Source organism: Salmo salar, chromosome ssa06 (assembly GCF_905237065.1).
Source record: "Salmo salar chromosome ssa06, Ssal_v3.1, whole genome shotgun sequence".
In the NCBI taxonomy this organism is placed as follows: Eukaryota; Metazoa; Chordata; class Actinopteri; order Salmoniformes; family Salmonidae; genus Salmo; species Salmo salar.
The window spans coordinates 63,796,043-63,816,009 of record NC_059447.1 but is presented as its reverse complement, the minus strand read 5'-3'; the positions used below and the strand labels follow the sequence as shown (position 1 = coordinate 63,816,009).

Here is a 19,967-nt window from a genome sequence, read left to right as displayed (position 1 = left end):
AAGACCAAGTCCATATTATGGCAAGAACTGCTCAAATAAGCAAAGAGAAACGACAGTCCATCATTACTTTAAGACATGAAGGTCAGTCACTACAGAACATTTCAAGAACTTTGAAAGTTTCTTCAAGTGCAGTCGCAAAAATCATCAGGCACTATAATGAAACTGGCTCTTATGAGGACCGCCACAGGAAAGGCAGACCCAGAGTTACCTCTGCTGCAGAGGATAAGTTCATTAGAGTTAACAGCCTCAGAAATTGCAGTTCAAGTAACAGACACATCACAACATCAACTGTTCAAAGGAGACTGCTTGGATCAGGCCTTCATGGTCGGATTGCTGCAAAGAAACCACTACTAAAGGACACCAATAACAAGAAGAGACTTGCTTTGACCAAGAAACACGAGCAATGGACATTAGACCGGTGGAAATCTGTCCTTTGGTCTGATGAGTCCAAATTTGAGATTTTTGGTTCTAACCGCTGTGTCTTTGTGAGACACAGAGTAGGTGAATGGATAATCTCTGCATGTGTGATTCCCACCATGAAGCATGGAGGAGGAGGTGTGATGGTGGTTTGCTGGTGACACTGTTAGTGATTTATTTAGATTTCAAGGCACACTTAACCAGCATGGCTACAACGGCATTCTGCAGTGATACGCCATCTATCTGGTTTGCGCTTAGTGGTACTATCATTTGTTTTTCAACAGGACAATGACCCAACACACCTCTAGGCTGTGTAAGGTCTATTTGACCAAGAAGGAGTGCTGCATCAGATGACCTGAACCTCCAAAACACCCGACCTCAACCCAATTGAGATGGTTTGGGACGAGTTGGACCACAGAGTGAAGGAAAAGCAGCAAACAAGTGCTCAACATATGTGGGAACTCCTTCAAGACTTGGAAAAGCATTCCTCGTGAAGCTGGTTGAGAGAATGCCAAGAGTGTGCAAAGCTGTCATCAAGGCAAAGGGTGGCTACTTTGAAGAATCTAAAATATTTTTGGCTTACCACATGATTCCATATGTGTTATTTCATAGTTTGATGTCTTCACTATCGTTCTACAATGTAGAAAATAGTAAAAAATAAAGTAAAACCCTTGAATGAGTAGGTGTCCAAACTTTTGACTGGTACTGTATATTCATCAATTCTGTAGCTATATGGACATGTTGACAGAATGTGTGTTCCAACACAGCTCTCAGCAGCATCTTCATCTGAACATTCAATCATTCATCCTCCCAGACACAGGAGACGGAAGATTGTTCAGGAAATCCAGGCCAACAGCCACCGATAACTCTCTCTAGTTTACAATAGCAAACAGCCTTTGTCGAATCTCAAGGGAGGACTCTTTCTTATAGAACCTATCCTGTCCAGAATACACATGGGCACATGGGGGAGTTCAGGAGGGCTCTGGGGTAGCTTACACTTCTAGCAGTGCTGATTACTGGAACTGCTCTTTCTCCCGCTGAGTTCTGTGACGTGCTCGTGCTAAACTGCTCTGAACAATGTAGTTTCTTTCTATAAATGGACTGAAGAGGTATAGTTATTGAGCCCACTACCCCTTGCACAAAATCTCTATACATGGTTGCACTGTTATTTCAAACCCCTCTTACAGAGCTGACTCAATGTGACAGTCATGGATGTTAATGCCAGAGAGAGGTCCTCTCGGAACTATAGAGGATAATGGAGTCCAACGTTTCCTGTGTCCATCTGTGACTTCCCCTGAATTATTGCTTCAAAAAAATTGTCCTCAAATAAAATACTTGTTGTTTGTCTGCGTTTGACATAAAACTGAGGGTAGAAAATAATTTGAGACCGTTCCAGATGCTAAGGACTTTTCACAATGGGAGTGTATGAAACAGATTAACCCAAACATTTCACAAACCAAAATGAAATATGTTCTATTACCTTCCAAAGAAATGTTTCCTCCAATAAAAGTTCAAACATTGATTCAAGCATCTTTCCCTCAGCCGTAATTCAGGGTCTTTGTTCTCCCTGGGCTCACCATATGCTGAGGTGATCAGGTGATTCTCCAGCAATCATTTCTATTTTCGTCCTTCATGTGGAACCACTTTTAAGGTAATTGCTTCTCATTTGTCAAACCAGAGATGACATACCCAACTTCCTCTATCTCTCCTCACCTGTTCTCTTGATGTACTGTATCTAGGGTATGGGCTAGGATTACTTAGCTTTCTACTGAACTGCCTCAACCATTTTCATCTTCATCAGAAAATAATCAAGTCCACATGTATAAACAAATGTATATTTTATTATTTCCATGGTACATGAACAATTTAAAAATCGGAAAAATCTAGTAAAAAGTATTGTCTAATGGACATATGAAATATTCTTGTCACATATTCACTGTATTTATTTATCTATTTCATACTACTTCAGGTATTGTTGTCTGGGTGTTATGACCAGAACAATCGATAAGCAGACATTTACATTCCTCAGCAGTCCCTTTGTCCAATAAAAGTGGTGATTAGGGCCACAGTACAACCAAGTATAACCATAGTATAACAAATCAACCAATCTCGACTTCACATACCAATCATACTATCCTGGCATTTGATAGTATGTTCCTAAAGTGGGAACCTGGGTTTGTGGTCCCTATTATACAAAGCAAATGTGTGCAGTCTGCTCCCTTAAATGTATGCGAAAAAGCATTGCATGACAGTGATTCATTTCCAGCACAGTTGAAGATCCATGCAATAATAACCTCTGCTATGTTCACAGACTAACTGCACCCTGGTTGAATATTTGAGACAGGATTATAATAGAGATGATCACGTACTGTAGGAATATATATCTCTACAAAACCAGAATAGATGTTTTGTATGAAAATATTTTAAATTGTTCTCCTTTCTTTTCTGTTGAAGGACCTTTCCCAAGAGGGAAGCATGATCAGTCTGAGTGAAAATATATAGAGATTGTAAGGTAGTCTCCTTGGCTGTTGGCTTAGAAAATGAGTGCATTGCAACACCTCTATGGCGCTTGTCTGCGCGTGAACCTAAGTTGATAAAAGTGAGGATCATTTCTGAGGGGAGCTGTTCCACTGCTCCAGATGAAATACTGAGGTAGTCCAGATTCTGAGAGTCTGAGAGTGGATCAAACCTAGTCCTCAGGACCTCAGCACATTTCATTGTTTATCCCAAATCAATATTTGGCAAGGGATCATCTACAGAAATATTTTTCTTACAGCCATCATATCATGTCAACACGTGATTTACATGTGAAAGTATCTTACATCAGGGCTTGGTTTTGTTTATTTCACACAATAATACATATTTCCCTGTTTCATTTCCTGTGAGAAACCTCAATTCATTGTGCATGTTTTACCATTTCACTTTATTTTCCCCAAACTGTAACTTGCCCTCTTAGGCTGTAATTTGTCTTACTTATCGTTAGAGTCATGGTTTCCATACATAAACCAAGCGTCAATCTTCAAACCGCCCATGCAATTATCGATGAAGAGGGTGACATTTTTGGCTGCGCTCTAACAATAAAAAACTGTTGGAGGGAGAAGCAAAAACGAGAGAGAGAGAGAGACTCTCATTCATGATGATAAAAACAATGCTTGGCTCTACAGGCAGAAATAGTAAAATTGTCAGACACAAACCAATAAATCATACTAGGGCCAAGTCATACATCCATTTAAAATGGCATCTCTTCCCCTTTCTTTTCTTTGTAATCGCTTTATCTATCAAAAATTTGACAAACATTTGTGACTGACCATTTTTTAAGTTGGTCCATTTTTGGCACTGAATCTAGTTCAGCTAAGAAGTATCTGCTATTGATAAACCTACTTTACATGAACAATAGCCATCCAAGAGGCCCTAAGGGGTCTGAAATCAAAGCATGTTTGCACATAACTGTCAAATCAGTTGCCCACAGCGGTGGGTGGGTGTAGGACAGCAGGATACAGCTCCTCTGCTCTACCTCACGCTGCCTGTCAACTGCAACTAATCTCAGCAGTTTGTAACTGAACTCGGTGGGGGTTCAAGTGGTGGGTGTTAGGTGTTGCATGTCACCCCCGCATCCTCCACGTGCCCACAGTTTGTCTTACCCCAGCCTGAGAACTTGCACTGGTGAATGGTGTCCTCGTTCCCAACGCAGGCCACATCATCCATCCAGATGAGCCCAGTACCTGTAGAGATAGAGATAGAGAGAGAGAGAGAGAGAGAGAGAGAGAGAGAGAGAGAGAGAGAGAGAGGGAGAGGGAGAGAGAGACACAGAAAGAAGGAAAGAAAGAAAGTGAGAGAGAGAAAGAAAGAAAGTGAGAGAGAGAAAGAAAGAAAGAAAGAAAGAAAGAAAGAAAGAAAGAAAGAAAGAAAGAAAGAAAGAAAGAAAGAAAGAAAGAAAGAAAGTGTGAGAGAGAGAGAGAGCGAGAGAAATGGAGAGGACAGAAATTCTTTAGTCAAGATTAACCTAGCAGTGCACATATGTCCTCTCAGCCTCCCACTGTTATTAATAAAAAAAACTTCCAGATCGACTCCAGTATTCAGGACTTACAGAAAAGTATGGTTTACAGCTAAGATGATAAAGGAGGGATATACAGGGAGGGAATATAGGGGCGGCCAAGTATCAGGCTCTGCTATTCTATTGTTTTTCTTCTTAAATCACAGCCTTTATCTGAATGAAAGAGAGTGTGATAGCAGAGTCTGGTCTGGTCATACTCAGGATCCTCTTATTCATCACACCACTCTCCTCTGAGAGCCCTTGGAAGCGTTAATGTGAGGCAGATATCTGGCAGAGGGATGAGAGCATGTCATGGCTCCACAAACACAGAGACTCTGGAGACTGGCGCAAGCCTCTCCTCTCTCCTCTCCCCTGTCCACAGGCACCAGGCAGGGTAGCCAAGAGCCACCAGAGGGGACCACTGGCATGGAATCTCTGTCTGAAATTGGGTTTATTGTGGTATCAATTACATTGAAGACAGAACTGAGAGGCCGACAAACATACGAGACAGCCCCCTCCAGTGCCTGTTTCTCGGTCCAAATTAAAATAATTTCAAGACCCAGTCTAAATCTCTCGATGGCTTAAATAATAATTGCTGTCTGAAGAATGATGTGCAAAATGAATGTCCAACGTATGAACACAAACTTAGGAACTCCATTGTTCATGATAATGAGTTGTGACTTACAATGGTAGACGTGGGACACTGAATTCATCATTGGGTTTGAGAAAAAAATTCACTTTCAATCGTTATGTATAGGTTTCAGAACATTTGTGAAACAGCACAGTTAAAAATATACGGCAAATAGAAAACAAAACTGCATGGTCTTCAGAGATAGATGGGAGGGGTTGAGGGTAATTGAAGGATTGGATTCAAAACAAACAAAAGATAACTAACGTAAAATACACTGTGTCCAATCTAATTTACCTACTTGCCAAATAAGCAGGTTTGAGAAAGACATAGGACCTTAAATATACAGTGCATTCGGAAAGTATTCAGACCCCTTGACTTTTTCCACATTTTGCTACGTTACAGCCTTATTCTAAAATGTATTAAATAGTGTTTTTCCTTATCAATCTGCACACAATAGCCCATAATGACAAAGCAGAAACAGATTTTGGAAACATTTTGCTAATGTATAAATATAAAAAAACTGAAATATCACATTTACATAAGTATTCAAACCCTTTACTCAGTACTTTGTTGAAGCACCTTTGGCAGCGATTACAGCAACGAGTCTTCTTGGGTATGATGATACAAGCTTGACACACCTGTATTTGGGGAGTTTCTCCCATTCTTCTCTGCAGATCCTCTCAAGCTCTGTCAGGTTGGATGGGGAGCATCGCTTCACAGCTATTTTCAGGTCTCTCCAGAGAGGTCAAAGTCCTGTTGGAAGGTGAACCTTCACCCCAGTCTGAGGTCCTGAGCCCTCTGGAGCAGTTTTTCATCAAGGATCTCTCTGTCCTTTGCTCCGTTCATCTTTCCCTCAATCCTGACTAGTCTCCCAGTTCCTTCCGCTGAAAAACATCACCACAGCATTATGCTGCCACCACAATGCTTCACCGTAGGGATGTTGCCAGGTTTCCTCCAGACGTGAGACTTGGCATTCAGGCCAAATAGTTCAATCTTGGTTTCATCAGACCAGAGAATCTTGTTTCTCATGGTCTGATAGTCCTTTAGGTGCCCTTTGGCAAACTCCAAGTGGGCTGTCATGTGCCTTTTACTGAGGAGTGGCGTCCGTCTGGCCACCCTACCATGATTGGTGGAGTGCTGCAGAGATGGCAGTCCTTCTGGAAGGTTCTCCCATCTCCACAGAGGAACTCTGGAGTTCTGTCAGAATGACCATTGGATTCTTGGTCACCTCCCTGACCAAGGCCCTTCTCCCCTGATTGCTCAGTTTGGCCGGGCGGCCATCTCTAGGAAGAGTCTTGGTGGTTCCAAACTTCTTCCATTTAAGAATGATGGAGGCCACTGTGTTCTTGGGGACCTTCAATGCTGCAGACATTTTTTGGTACCCTTCCCCAGATGTGTGCCTTGACACAATCCTGTCTCTGAGCTCTACGGACAATTCCGTTGACCTCATGGCTTGGTTTTTGCTCTGACATGCACTGTTAACTGTGGGACCATACATAGACAGGTGTGTGCCTTTCCAAATCATGTCCAATCAATTGAATTTATCCCAGGTGGACTCCAATCAATTTGTAGAAACATCTGTGGTGGCTAATTTCTGCATTACCAAATGAGGAGAGTTACAAACTTCACACACCAGTCAGAGTTATACTTAAACTACATCTTTAATAATAAGAGCTTTCCAAATCACTTTGACTTTCAATGATGAGCTATCTCTAATGAACCATTGAAAAGTGTCAACACAAAAGTACAAAGATCTTTTATAGCCAAGATACACCCCTCTCAACCTACATGACGAACCACAGATGTTAGAAACAGTTCACAAAGGGACTTTATAATTGAGAAAGGAGTATCCCTTAGCCAGATAGCATTCACTATAAATTATCGTTCAGTTTGGTCCCTATGACGAGGTTCTAATCCTGTTCCTGGTACGGTATAGCACAAAAACACCATCTTATCCAATGGCATAAATCAATTTACAACTCTAGATACTCCCATCTCAAGTAAACCCCCTCTTGACTCCACTCCTGGACAAGCTCACTGAGGGGAGTGAGCCTCTAGGTCATACACTATCCCAAGATAAGTGCAACATCAGAGGGGACATACAATGGTTCCAGACACTACCATACACCTTCCCCCAATGCCACAGGAGGGAGTGACTTGCGCACAGACATTGTGGAGACAAGTAATTGGTTTCCCATTAATCATGCCATCCCTTCACATGGTTTAAGAATAGGTAAAGACACATTCACATATGAAGACAATGTTCCATTCTGTCCTCTTCCCTTTCTGATATTCTGCATAGCACCAGGGACATGTAAAAGACAAGCCTGACCTCTCCCCTCTCTGGGCCCCAAGTGACTGAGCCCTAGCTAAGGGAAGACGTGCAACTGCCAACACCATAGTCCAAAGTGATACATTCTAATGACAAGTATCTCACATATGCATATTATGCAAATAAAACATCTTAATTATCTATGTTACCCAACTAATTCTGATTCATCCGCCACACATCTCAAGAATGATCAATGCAAACAGGATGCACCTGAGCTCAATTTTGAGGCTCATAGCAAAGGGGCTGAATACTTATGTAAATAAGGTATTTCTGTTTTTTTTATTTTTAATACATTTTCCAAAATGTCTAAAAAACATGTTTTCGCTTTGTCATTATAGGGTATTGTCTGTAGATTGATTTACATTTTTTTATCAATTTTAGAGTAAGGCTGTAACAAAATGTGGAAAAAGTCAAGGGGTCTAAATACTTTCCGAATGCACTGTATGCCTAACATAACTACAACTTTGTTTGATTTATAACAACAAGGGATAATATACATGCAGGAAAACCACAGTGAATCCAGGTGAAAGCTATGATCCTTTATTGATGTCACTTGTTAAATCCACTTCAATCAGTGTAGATGAAGGGGAGGAAACAGGTTAAAGAATGATTTACAAGTCTTGGAGACATGGATTGGGTATGTGTGCCATTGAGTGGGTGATTAGGCAAGACAAAAAATGTAAGTTCCTTTGAACGGGCTTTGATAGTGGGTGCCAGGCACATTGGTTTGTGTCAACAACTGCAACGCTGATGGGTTTTTCTCGCTCAACAGTTTCCCGTGTGTATCAAGAACGGTCCACCATCCAAAGGACATCCAGCCAACATGGGCCAGCAACCCTGACACCTTGTAGAGTCCATGCCCAGACGAATTGAGGCTGTTCTGAGGGCAAAAGGGGGTGCAACTCAATATTAGGAAGGTGTTCTTAATGTTTTTTATGCTCACTGTATACAGTTTATCAAACCAATCCAGAATAATATATGTTTTAAATGCAACATGTCATAAGGATATCACTCTCCCCACAAAAGGTTCCCACAAAGTTAACATTAGCATAAGCATGTCTGTCTTATCCCACATTTGAATCAGATTTCACGTTATAATTCCTGGTCTTCGTTTGCTTCAAGGTTATATTCGAATGCTGGCAACATAACGAGCACAAAAAGCACAATATGCTTTTTATATCCTGAATCAGACATTCATTTCTTTCACTCTAAGATGACAGTTTACAGATGTGCATGTGGGCCTCATTCCCATGGGCCTATCAGGGGCTGTGTACTGGTAAGGGGATTCATCGACAGATTTGATGAAAGATAAGAGGCCAAATATATTCTACACTGGCTGGAGGCCGCAGACTAGACCATCAACCGTTTTAATGCCAGGGCTTGTCTGATATATCGTATAAATATACGTCTAGAGTGAGAGCTATGTGTGTAGTTAGGAACTGATGTCTCCATTTCAGTTATTTTATTTGATGTATTTGTGTGTCTTCCCTCAAATGTAGTAGTATCACTAATGCTCAAAGGAGGCCCTATGTGTGTATGGAAATATCGTTCCATATTGTTTTCCATATACTTTATGAACAGCAGTAATGTTGAGAAGGGACCAGGACCTAGTAGGCCTACCGTCTATCTACTCTATCCGTTTGTTCACAGAAACATTTTGAACTTTGAGTGTGAGCAATATTTTCCCTCAGAATGTTGGCAAACACACTCTGTATGATCAGAGTTTCTGCTTTAAGGTCATTCTACCACATTTAGCACGATGAGAGAAGACTCCAAGTTTGAGCTCCACCAACTACATAACATTGAATAACTGAAACATCTTGAGTGCAGCATGAACTTGAAAAGGAAACTTGGCCAGGACCAGTATAGTATAGTATACATTCACCGCAGATGTTTGGACTGGGCCTAATATATCACTGTTGGGTTTATTTTAACTAGACATGCCTCCTAAACTGGTTTACCCAGCATCTCAACACTTATTTTGAGAATAATTTATTGTATTGACCATGTACAATGTCATGTCTAACATAATTATAGATACAAATATGGGTCAGGATGAGGTCAAGAATAAAGGAACAACATTTTGCTTCGCAAATGGGGTCTATGAAAGACACATTTACAACTGTTTAATTAATCCTCAAAAGTAAATGTAAATTATTGTTAATTTTAAAGAATGGTTCTTGGAATTAGATATATATTTTTTTTTTTCAGATTAATTTGAACTAGATAATATTAATACACCATAATATTTTGATTGGACCAAACATAGATGTGTGTGTATGCATGATGTAATGATGGTTGTGGAAAATAGGTCATAAGAGAGGAAACAGATGGATATTACCACTGGCACATTTTTGATGGCATCTGGCTCCTATGATGTTCCCTATAAACGTATATGAATCTCAATAGTTTTCAAATGCTTTGTGCACTAATACCCACCGTAAAAAAGTACAATTACAAAAACAAATGGTACAAATCCTAATCCGCCTCCACAAGTTTATCACAGTCTGCACTGTAGTTAGCTCAAATCTCGATAGAGATGAAAACAGCCAAAAGGCTTACCTTGTCCAAACCGGCCTGTTTTATGGATCTCGAAGGCTCCTTTGTAGCCAAGCATCCTGCAGACCACGTCGCCGTCCTTCTTGTCCCAGACGTCATCACACACCGTTCCCCAGCGTCTCTCGTGGAACACCTCCACTCTCCCCTCGTGAGGGCCTGATCCATTCACCAGCCTCACCAGTGTCTCATCCACTGAATCGCACGCACGCACACACGCACACACACACACACACACACACACACACACACACACACACACACACACACACACACACACACACACACACACACACACACACACACACACACACACACACACACACACACACACACACACACACACACACACACACAGCAGGGGAGAGAGACATGGATGGTGGTTCGAAAGGGGAAGCTGGTCATGGGCCAAACAAAACCCCTAGCCACAGACCACTGATCAGGTTGAGGTGGCTGGACTCAGTGTATTAACCTCAAAGATGGATCATAGAGTGCATTTCTGTAAAGTCATCTAAATTACAGTAATATTCAGAGGACACTGGCAAGTTGATTTGCTGTTGATTTCCCAACCAGCTTGGTTTACCAGCATGTCTTGGGTTAGTGAAGTCATACTTTTTGGATTAGTTTGTTAGTTTGTACATGAATCTGGAGGACAGACTCGAGAAGAGCACTGGAACAAGATCAGGAATTAGGTCAGAGAATGTTGTCGCAAGAAATAGAGATGCAGGGACAGGATATTAGCCATATCATCAAGTGAAATTATTACAGTTTGTCAAAATAAACTTTAATTGATCTTTTTGGTTAGGCATACGCAATCAGTGTTCTACCCTGGACTGTATGTGCCCCTGTTTCATATGCAAGACCTCACCTCCCAGAGATGGCCATCACAGGGACCAGTCTTTATGCTATCGTATCTGTGCTGAGACCATCTTCTCGATCTCAGGTCACCTCCGCTGTGTGTGTTGATGCTAGACTGCCTTGTTTAAAGAGGGTACTGGGTGGGTATTGTCATTATCCTTGTGTGTGTGTGTGTGTGTGTGTGTGTGTGTGTGTGTGTGTGTGTGTGTGTGTGTGTGTGTGTGTGTGTGTGTGTGTGTGTGTGTGTGTGTGTGTGTGTGTGTGTGTGTGTGTGTGTGTGCGCCCCACAAGACAGCAGGCGTCTCTTTCCCCCAGCACACACCATGGGAGGCTGATCCGAGGGACATCCCATCCACCATCATGTTTGGGAAGATTTAGTAAGAATAGGAAGGAGAGAAAATAGCCAGGATGTCATATTACAGCTCCCCTGCACATGAAGCCTAGTCCTGTAACGAAGCCTAGTCCTGTAATCCTGCAACAAAATACCTAATGAAAAACATGTTGCAGCCAGGTATGGACCTACCTTCAGGCCAGCATGAGGCTTGGTTTGTTCAAATAATTTTAGAAGTTCAGACAGAAACTTAAGTTAATCACACATCCAACAGAAAACCTCTTAGCAGACTTCTCCTGAGAGAAACTCATGCACAGTAATAATACAGGGCCTATTAAAGTCCAGCTAATTGATAAGATGAAAACCAGTACTTCCCATTTCTACCACCACACTCATGACATCTCTCTGTAGTTTCACAACTGAAGTATTTGTTCTAGAAAAAGAGTTGTTTAGTCTTATGGGAGAAAACACTAAAAACAGTGCTGTCAATACCTTATAAAAGTAGGCACGTTTCCAAATGTGCCTTTGACGATTGGAGCACTGGCCCACTTTGCTAGAATTTACATAATCAAAACTACAATTTGATCTAGGTCTTTTCATTATTAAAATACACTGGGGGAAAAATGATATCTGACTTGAATTTAGCATGTACTGTATGAGCAACATAATAAGGACAAAAACAATAACCGATTAAAGAACAAAAATGGCTACACTGACCTATGAAACTGTCAGTCAACCAAACTTTATACCTTCCTCTCTACTCTTAGGGGAGAGTAAGAGAGTGAATCTGAATCTTAGTGCAACAGCTTACAACATCTGGACCCTTTGCAACAACATTTCTGGACTAATGGACTAAGACAATGCTGTGCATTTTGGGGCGTGTGTGTGTGCAGGTCTAAGTGCACGTGTGAGTGTGCATATGTTCACAACTTCAGGTTGTTCATGTGTAAATGCACCTCCCATTGGAAGATTAACTCTGACTCAACTAGCCTTTATTGACCTTTTTAGGAGATGAATAGCCTGGGGCTCCAATGGCTGAACATGAATCTGGAGGATAGACTCGAGAAGAGCACAGGAACATCTTGTTAATGTGTTGCAGATTCTGCAGCCTGACCTCCGCTCTACTCTTAGCCTGAGACATGCAGCCAATCTGGCAGACTGAAACCATGTGTCTGCTGCAGATATGTAGGCATAACTTTACTCTGGTAATGGCTCAGGAAACTTCAATCTGTCCAGTGAGACGCAGACCCAGGCTATCTCTGATAGGGGTTTGATGGGGCTAGGCCAGAGCCATGGTGGTATTAACAGGGTAAATAACATGGCACAGTGGATGAGGATCTGTGTGCAGTAGGTAGCAGAACCGACATGGAGAAGCCCACGCTCTTATAAATGCCTAATTCAGCACAATGATGCATAGGTCTACTTGACTGGCACTATGTGATTGATTTAGCCTACAGAGCCAAATTAGAGATACACATACTTACTGTAGTATCACTAAAACTTAACAGTCATACAGCTGTAAGTGAATCATGAAATACTTCCTTTGGGGAAATGGGAAATGAGAAATAGAATTGAGTGCACTTTAGAGGGCCATGTTACACTGTTACAGAGAGACATTTATGACTATGTGCTGCAGTAGAAGGAAAGCCTTCCCTATCCGTTAGTGGAATTAGGTCCGAGAATGCTGTCACAAGAAATAGAGATGCAGGGACAGGATATTAGCCATATCATCAAGTGCAATGATTATCGCTTGTCAAGATAAACTGTCTAGCTGTAGCCTACTGCAGAACAAGGACAATATAACAAACAATCTCCCATGTTGAGTTTGTCTACTTGTACAGGCATTTACTCTATAATGTATCTCTGCTTGATATCTGTACGTCTGAATACAAACACCACTACATCTCTCTGGCTTTCATTGACAAAATGTGTTTGTTAGTACTTTGGTTAGGCAAACACAATCAGTGTTCTACCCTGGACTGTAGGTGCCCCTGCTCACGGTCCCTAGGGGAGTTTCATATGCAAGACCTCCTCTCCCAGAGATGGCCATCACAGGGACAGTCTATGTGATATCGTAACTGTGCTGAGGCCATCTCCTCCATACAGCAAATGATAGAGATGGAAAAGAAGTTCAAGAAATGGTCAGACAGGCCACTTCCTGTAAAGGAATCTCTCAGGTTTTGACCTGCCATTTGAGTTCTGTTATACTCACAGACACCATTCAAACAGTTTTAGAAAATTTAGGGTGTTTTCTATCCATATGTAATAAGTATATGCATATTCTAGTTACTGGGTAGGAGTGGTAACCAGATTAAATCGGGTATGTTTTTTATCCAGCCGTGTCAATACTGCCCCCTATCCTAAACAGGCTAACGTGACACTTCCTACGTCGTCCATAGGCGCTCAGAGCCCGGGAAAAACCTGAATGTCGTCATCCCAGCCCCAGGCTGAAACACATTATCGCCTTTCTCAAGTGGCCGATCAAGGGACTCTGGGCTTAGGCGCGTGACCCGACCGCCCCCGCCTTTGTGATTTTTTCCTCTGTTTGCCGAAAAGGAGATTCCCTGTCGGAATATTATCGCTTTTCTACGAGAAAAATGGCGTAAAAATTGATTTTAAACAGCGGTTGACATGCTTCGAAGTACGGTAATGGAATATTTAGAATTGTTTTGTCACGAATTGCACCATGCACGCGACCCTTCTTTACCATTTCGGATAGTGTCTGGAACGCACGAACAAAACGCCGCTATTCGGATATAACGATGGATTATTTTGGACCAAACCAACATTTGTTATTGAAGTAGCAGTCCTGGGAGTGCATTCTGATGAAGACAACAAAAGCTAATCAAACTTTTATAATAGTAAATATGATTATGGTGAGTGCTAAACTTGCCGGGTGTCTAAATAGCTAGCCCGTGATGCCTGGGCTATGTACTTAGAATATTGCAAAATGTGCTTTCACCAAAAAGCTATTTTAAAATCGGACATATCGAGTGCATATTCGGAGGTCTGTATCTATAATTCTTAAAATAATTGTTATGCTTTTTGTGAACGTTTATCGTGAGTAATTTAGTAAAATGTTAGCGAATTCCCCGGAAGTTTGCGGGGGGTATGCTAGTTCTGAACGTCACATGCTAATGTAAAAAGCTGGTTTTTGATATAAATATGAACTTGATTGAACAAAACATGCATGTATTGTATAACATAATGTCCTAGGAGTGTCATCTGATGAAGATCATCAAAGGTTAGTGCTGCATTTAGCTGTGGTTTTGGTTTTTGTGACATTATATGCTAGCTTGAAAAATGGGTGTCTGATTATTTCTGGCTGGGTACTCTGCTGACATAATCTGTTTTGCTTTCGTTGTAAAGCCTTTTTGAAATCGGACAGTGTGGTTAGATAAAGTCTTGTCTTTAAAATGGTGTAAAATAGTCATATGTTTGAAAAATGGAATTTTTCGGATTTTCGAGGAGTTTGTATTTCGCGCCACGCCTTATCATTGGATATTGGAGTGGTGTTCCGCTAGCGGAACGTCTAGATGTATTAAGTGTGCCTTGAGTTCTAAATAAATCATACAGTGTCACCAGCAAAGCAACTCCACACCATCACACCTCCTCCTCCATGCTTCACGGTGGGAATCACACATACGGAGCTCATCCATTCACCTACTCCGCGTCTCACAAAGACACAGTGGTTGGAAACCAAAAATCGTAAATTTGGACTCATCAGACCAAAGGACAGATTTCCACCGGTCTAATGTCCATTGCTCGTATTTCTTGGCCCAAACAAGTCTCTTCTAACTCTGGCTCTTCCTTTCCTGTGGCGGTCCTCATGAGAGCCAGTTTCATTATAGCGCCTGATGTTTTTTGCGACTGCACTTGAAGAAACGTTCAAAGTTCTTGAAATGTTCCGGATTGACTGACCTTCATGTCTTAAAGTAATGATGGACTATTGTTTCTCTTTGCTTATTTGAGCAGTTCTTGCCATGATATGGACTTGGTCTTTTACCAAAAAGAGCTATCTTCTGTATACCTCCCCTACCTTGTCACAACACAACTGATTGGCTCAAACGCATTAAGAAGGAAAGAAATTCCACAAATGTACTTTTAACAAGGCACACCTGTCAATTGAAATGCATTCCAGGTGACTAGCTCATGAAGCTGGTTGAGAGAATGCCAAGAATGTGCAAAGCTATCACGTTTCAGGAGAAGAACCAGATGCAGACAGTGTCAAAGTAACAAAAGTTTATTACTAGAACAGGGGGCAGGAAAAACGACATGTCAAGGGCAGGCAGAGGTCAGTAATCCAGATCAGAGTCTATAAGGTACAGTTCAGCAGGCAGTCTCAGGGTCAGGGCAGTCAGAGGTCAATAATCCAGGGTGGTGTGACAAGGTACAGAACGGCAGACAGGCTCAGGGCAGGCAGAATGGTCAAAACCGGGAAAACAAGAAAAAGACAGGAGCAAGGGGAAAACCGCTGATACGCTTGACAAACAAAACTAACTGGCAACAGACAAACAGAGAACCCAGGTACAAATACACTGGGGATAATGGGGAAGATGGGCGACACTTGGAGGGGGGTGGAGACAAGCACAAAGACAGGTGAAACAGATCAGGGTGTGACAAATGCAAAGGGTAGCTACTTTGAAGAATCTTAAATATAAAATATATTTTGATTTGTTTAACACTTTTTTGGTTACTACATGATTCCATATGTGTTATTTCATAGTTTTGTAAAGTAAAACCCTTGAATGAGTAGGTGTGTCCAAACTTTTGACTGGTACTGTATGTCCGTTAGTATTGGTATGTTATGCAGATCACATGTACCATCCTCCTCCCTTACCTCTTCAATGAAAATCACATAGGCCTCTACATTATGGACAAGGTATGTGTATGAAAACCACAATCAAAAGTTTTTTCAATCACATTTACCATAAAAACCAAAGTATGAATACGGTTGTGTTCGTGTTTTGTTAATCATCTGTATAATTACTATTTTTTGGATTAGACATCATCCTCCCTTCTGCTTTTCCACAAAATCATAATAAACACTGCCAACAAGAATACATTCATGACATCTCTCTGTAGTTTCACAACAGAAGTATTTGTTCTAGAAAAAGAGCCGTTTAGTCTTATGGGAGAAAACACTAAAAACAGTGCTCTCAATACCTTATAAAAGCAGGCACGTTTCCAACTGTGCATTTGGCGATTGGAGCACTGGCCCACTTTGCTATACTTACATAATTGAAAATCCAATTTTAACTAGGTCTTTTCATTATTAAAATATTGTAACGTCTGCTTCCAACTCACACTCTCAAACACATAGATCCCCTGAACACAGCGCACTCTCCAGCTCACACTCTCAAACACATAGATCCCCTGAACGCAGCTCACTCTCCAGATCCCAATCACCTGAATTCTGATCACCTGTTCACACACCTGTATGTCATTTACACACACTATTTAGTTCAGTTCATTGCATCCCATCATTGTGAAGTATTGTTTGTTTTTGTCCATGGTCTAGTTGGAGAGCTGTTTAGTTCCATATTAGTCCTCCTGTGTATCATAGTTCTTGGCCAGCCTCACTAACAATTTTTTTCCCCCTCTTTCCTGCCTGTACTTTTGCCTATCAGATTTCCTGTCATCAACCTCTTGCCTGATCTTCCAGACTACGTTATTAGCCTTTATCCCTGCCTGTACTGTTACCTTTTTGGAGTCCCTGTGTATGACCTTCTGCCTGTCCCTGCCCCTGGACCCAGCTACCTGCCTCCTCCTGTGGTCCTTTACAATAAACACCTGCTGTGCCCTGCGCTTGTAACAAGCACTCTGTCTCCCCTCATACTCATTACAAATACACTGGGGAAAATGATATCTGACTTGATTTTGGCATGTATGAGCAACATAATAAGGTCATAAACAATAACCGATTAAAGAACAAAAATGGCTACACTGACTTATGAAACTGTCAGTCAACCAAACTTTATACCTTCCTCTCTACTCTTAGGGAAGAGGAAGGGAGTGAATCTGAATCTTAGCGTAGCAGCTTACAACATCTGGCAGGGAACCGATGTTCGGCCCTTTGCAACAACATTTCTGGACTAATGGACTAAGACAATGCTGTACATTTTGGGGCGTGTGTGTGTGCAGTTCTGAGTGCACGCGTGAGTGTGTGTTATGTTCACAACTTCAGGTTGTTCATGTGTAAATGTGACCACTCATGCATGTGTATATGAGTAAAGTCTCAGTCAGTAACTCAGCACCAGGTTGACACTTCAAATGTGGAGAATGGAGCTTGTGCCTGTCCTGTAAAAATAATCTTTCCAATCCAAGCTGACTTCAGTTTCTGTTGGACTCTTGGGATATCGTATCAAAGTTCGGTACCCCCACCCTGAGAGGGATGTAGATGTTAGGGTGAAAGGCAACGCTATGGCAACAATTACCAAGTAAGCTTTAAAGCACCTGACATTTTACAGCTTGTCACGCTAGTTACGGTATATGGGGCTTTAGGTTCAACTGCACCCCCAACTCTCAGCCCCAACTCTCAGCCCTAACCCTCAGCCTGAGGTAAGCCCCGGCTCTCAGCCTTCTAGGAGAAGCATGGTTGTCAGTTATGACATTCTAAAAGTAAAGCGAGGTAAAGAAGATAAATGAACAAGGGGACTGGGGGAGAGCCCCACGGTGTCTGAGCTGTGACAGACCTTCCTCTCACTACGAGGACCTATACTTTGTGTGACACAACTGCTTTCCATCAACCACAAGCATGAGCGCTTGACAATTATGGAAACAAATCCAGACCAAGTAGCAGAAGAAAACCTCTTAAATCACATGGCTTTGAATGTGGAGTTCTGATCTTTTCCTGGTTGTAGCTAATGAAGAGAAATGTATTTCAGATGTTTGTAGCTGTCACTTTAAGAAGAACACCGTTCCAGCTCTCATCACACCAAAATGGGTTTAATGATGTCATAGAGAAAGAATAATATTTCCTGTGTGGGGGAAGAAATTGAGGTTTGCGGGTTTGTTTTCTTTCCCTGCTTGAAAACACATTGTGGTTTTATTGAAATTACCTGTCAGTGGGGGTGTGCGGGCATATACCGTACAACGATACGACAGGCCCACTCAGTACGACCAGGCCTACTAAACAGTTTGCCCATGCTTCAAACACTGTGAATAAATGTTTTGATACTTATTATTTGGTGAGGTAAGCCATATTGAGTGGTTTGGATACAGGAAGAAACCTGTAAAACGTCACACTAATAACTGCTTCAACATATGAGGTGACCTTTCCATGTACAAGTAGAGCAGAGATTTATGCCTGTTGTGGCTCGGTCCATAAAAATAGTTTATTTTTCTGTTTGATCTACTGGCATCCCTGTTTACAAGTGGGGTCTGCCAGGTGAGAGCCTCCAGCTACTGATGTAAATGAGTAATGAACTCACTAAACTGAGACCAGCATGTGACTTCAGCTCTGGTGCTGAGTTTTGGAATGTGTTGTGATGGAGTAAACAGCATTCCAAAGCAAAACAGAGAGGGAAAAGGCCTCAAAAGACCCTCTGCACTCCTTCACCCCCTGAAGTAGTGCAGAGGTAGTGAAAGTTGATTGGGAGGTCAGTTAGGGTTAAATTCTATAGCCTACCTGGGTTTTATAACAACCTATTCCAATAACCCATTTTACGATGCAGCAGTGTTAGCGATATGTATGCCGATAACAATGGACAACATCATCGACCAAGATCATTTGGAGGATGAGGAGGAATCAGCAATCCCATAACTCTTCACTGCTCACTGGTCTCACCTGTTTTTTCACCACGGTCACCTCGATCTCCCTTCTCGCCCTTCAGTCCTCTGTCTCCTTTGTCACCTTGGAAACGAAAGACAGACAACAAAATATTGTGTTACGCTCAGTGGCAGAAATAAGGAGTAACACAGATTAATAAATAACATCATGTAAGTACAGAATGAAACTGAACACAAGTGATCCACTTGAAGAAGAACAGTTTTACGTGTATGTCCCTAGAGAACCTTCTAGCATGCTACTTCTCCTCTGAGCGGTGCCCTCTCCGTCTGTCATGGTTGACTCTGTCATTGTTGACTTTATGTGGGTGGGCAGAGATTAGGCCTAAAGATAGGCTATGGTTTGAGGTTTCCAAATTGCCTTACTGGAATACTTGGGAGACATGAGAGGGTCTTTTTGCACTTGGTTGGGGGAACATAAAGTAGCTCTAAAATAGCCCCCCTCACCCTGAGAAGAACACCAGATATACCAACCTCAGGTCTGATATTAAACATTATCCCTCAGCTCAATTTCCCTTTGGATACCTTATTATCTTGTTAACCTGAATTGAAGCCTCACAAACGAAATGTAATCACCTTGTTATTAGACATACAAATTATAGGACAACCCCCTTGTGGACTACAGTCTCTTCGGCTTTTGGTTTTCCTAGCCAGTGCAGCGGACTAGAAACAGTACAAATAGCAAATATGTTCAGGGTGTATGTTTCCCCAAAAATCAACATGAACCCATATGTCCTTGATTCTCTGTGATCTGACGTCCATTGTTGTGGGCCATTGTTTTGTTTGTTGCTTCGCTCGCAACATCTGAGGCAACTCAGCTGTCTGTGGATTGTATGCCAAATCTTGAAAGACAAAAAGGGGTCAGGGCAAAAGACAACATCAATTTAACGATTAAAGGATATAATTAACAAAATGACTGGGATTGAGAGGCTGAAAGCACAGTTGTCCTGCATCTCCTCTTTCAGAGTGAACGGAGAGAATCGTTATGGCATCTTTCTGGCTTGTCCGATGACGTCATATG

At 41.7% G+C, this 19,967-nt stretch overlaps 1 protein-coding gene across 2 annotated transcripts in view; it reads right to left on the bottom strand.

The window, feature by feature from the left end:
- Positions 1–2,238: 2,238 nt before the first annotated feature.
- The window catches only part of LOC106607810 (scavenger receptor class A member 5), a 47,557-nt gene continuing 29,828 nt past the window's right edge, over positions 2,239–19,967 (bottom strand). The window contains exons 7-9 of one of the 2 annotated variants that reach the window (XM_014205177.2): positions 18,948–19,013; positions 9,976–10,164; positions 2,239–4,139 (exon numbers count right to left, since the gene is read on the bottom strand). In XM_014205177.2, the coding sequence (XP_014060652.1) occupies positions 4,006–4,139; positions 9,976–10,164; positions 18,948–19,013 (389 nt within the window). In that variant the 3' untranslated portion in view covers positions 2,239–4,005. Of the gene's footprint in view, positions 4,140–7,937; positions 8,294–9,975; positions 10,165–18,947; positions 19,014–19,967 lie in introns of those variants that run through there. The other variant, XM_014205178.2, reaches the window with a different exon arrangement.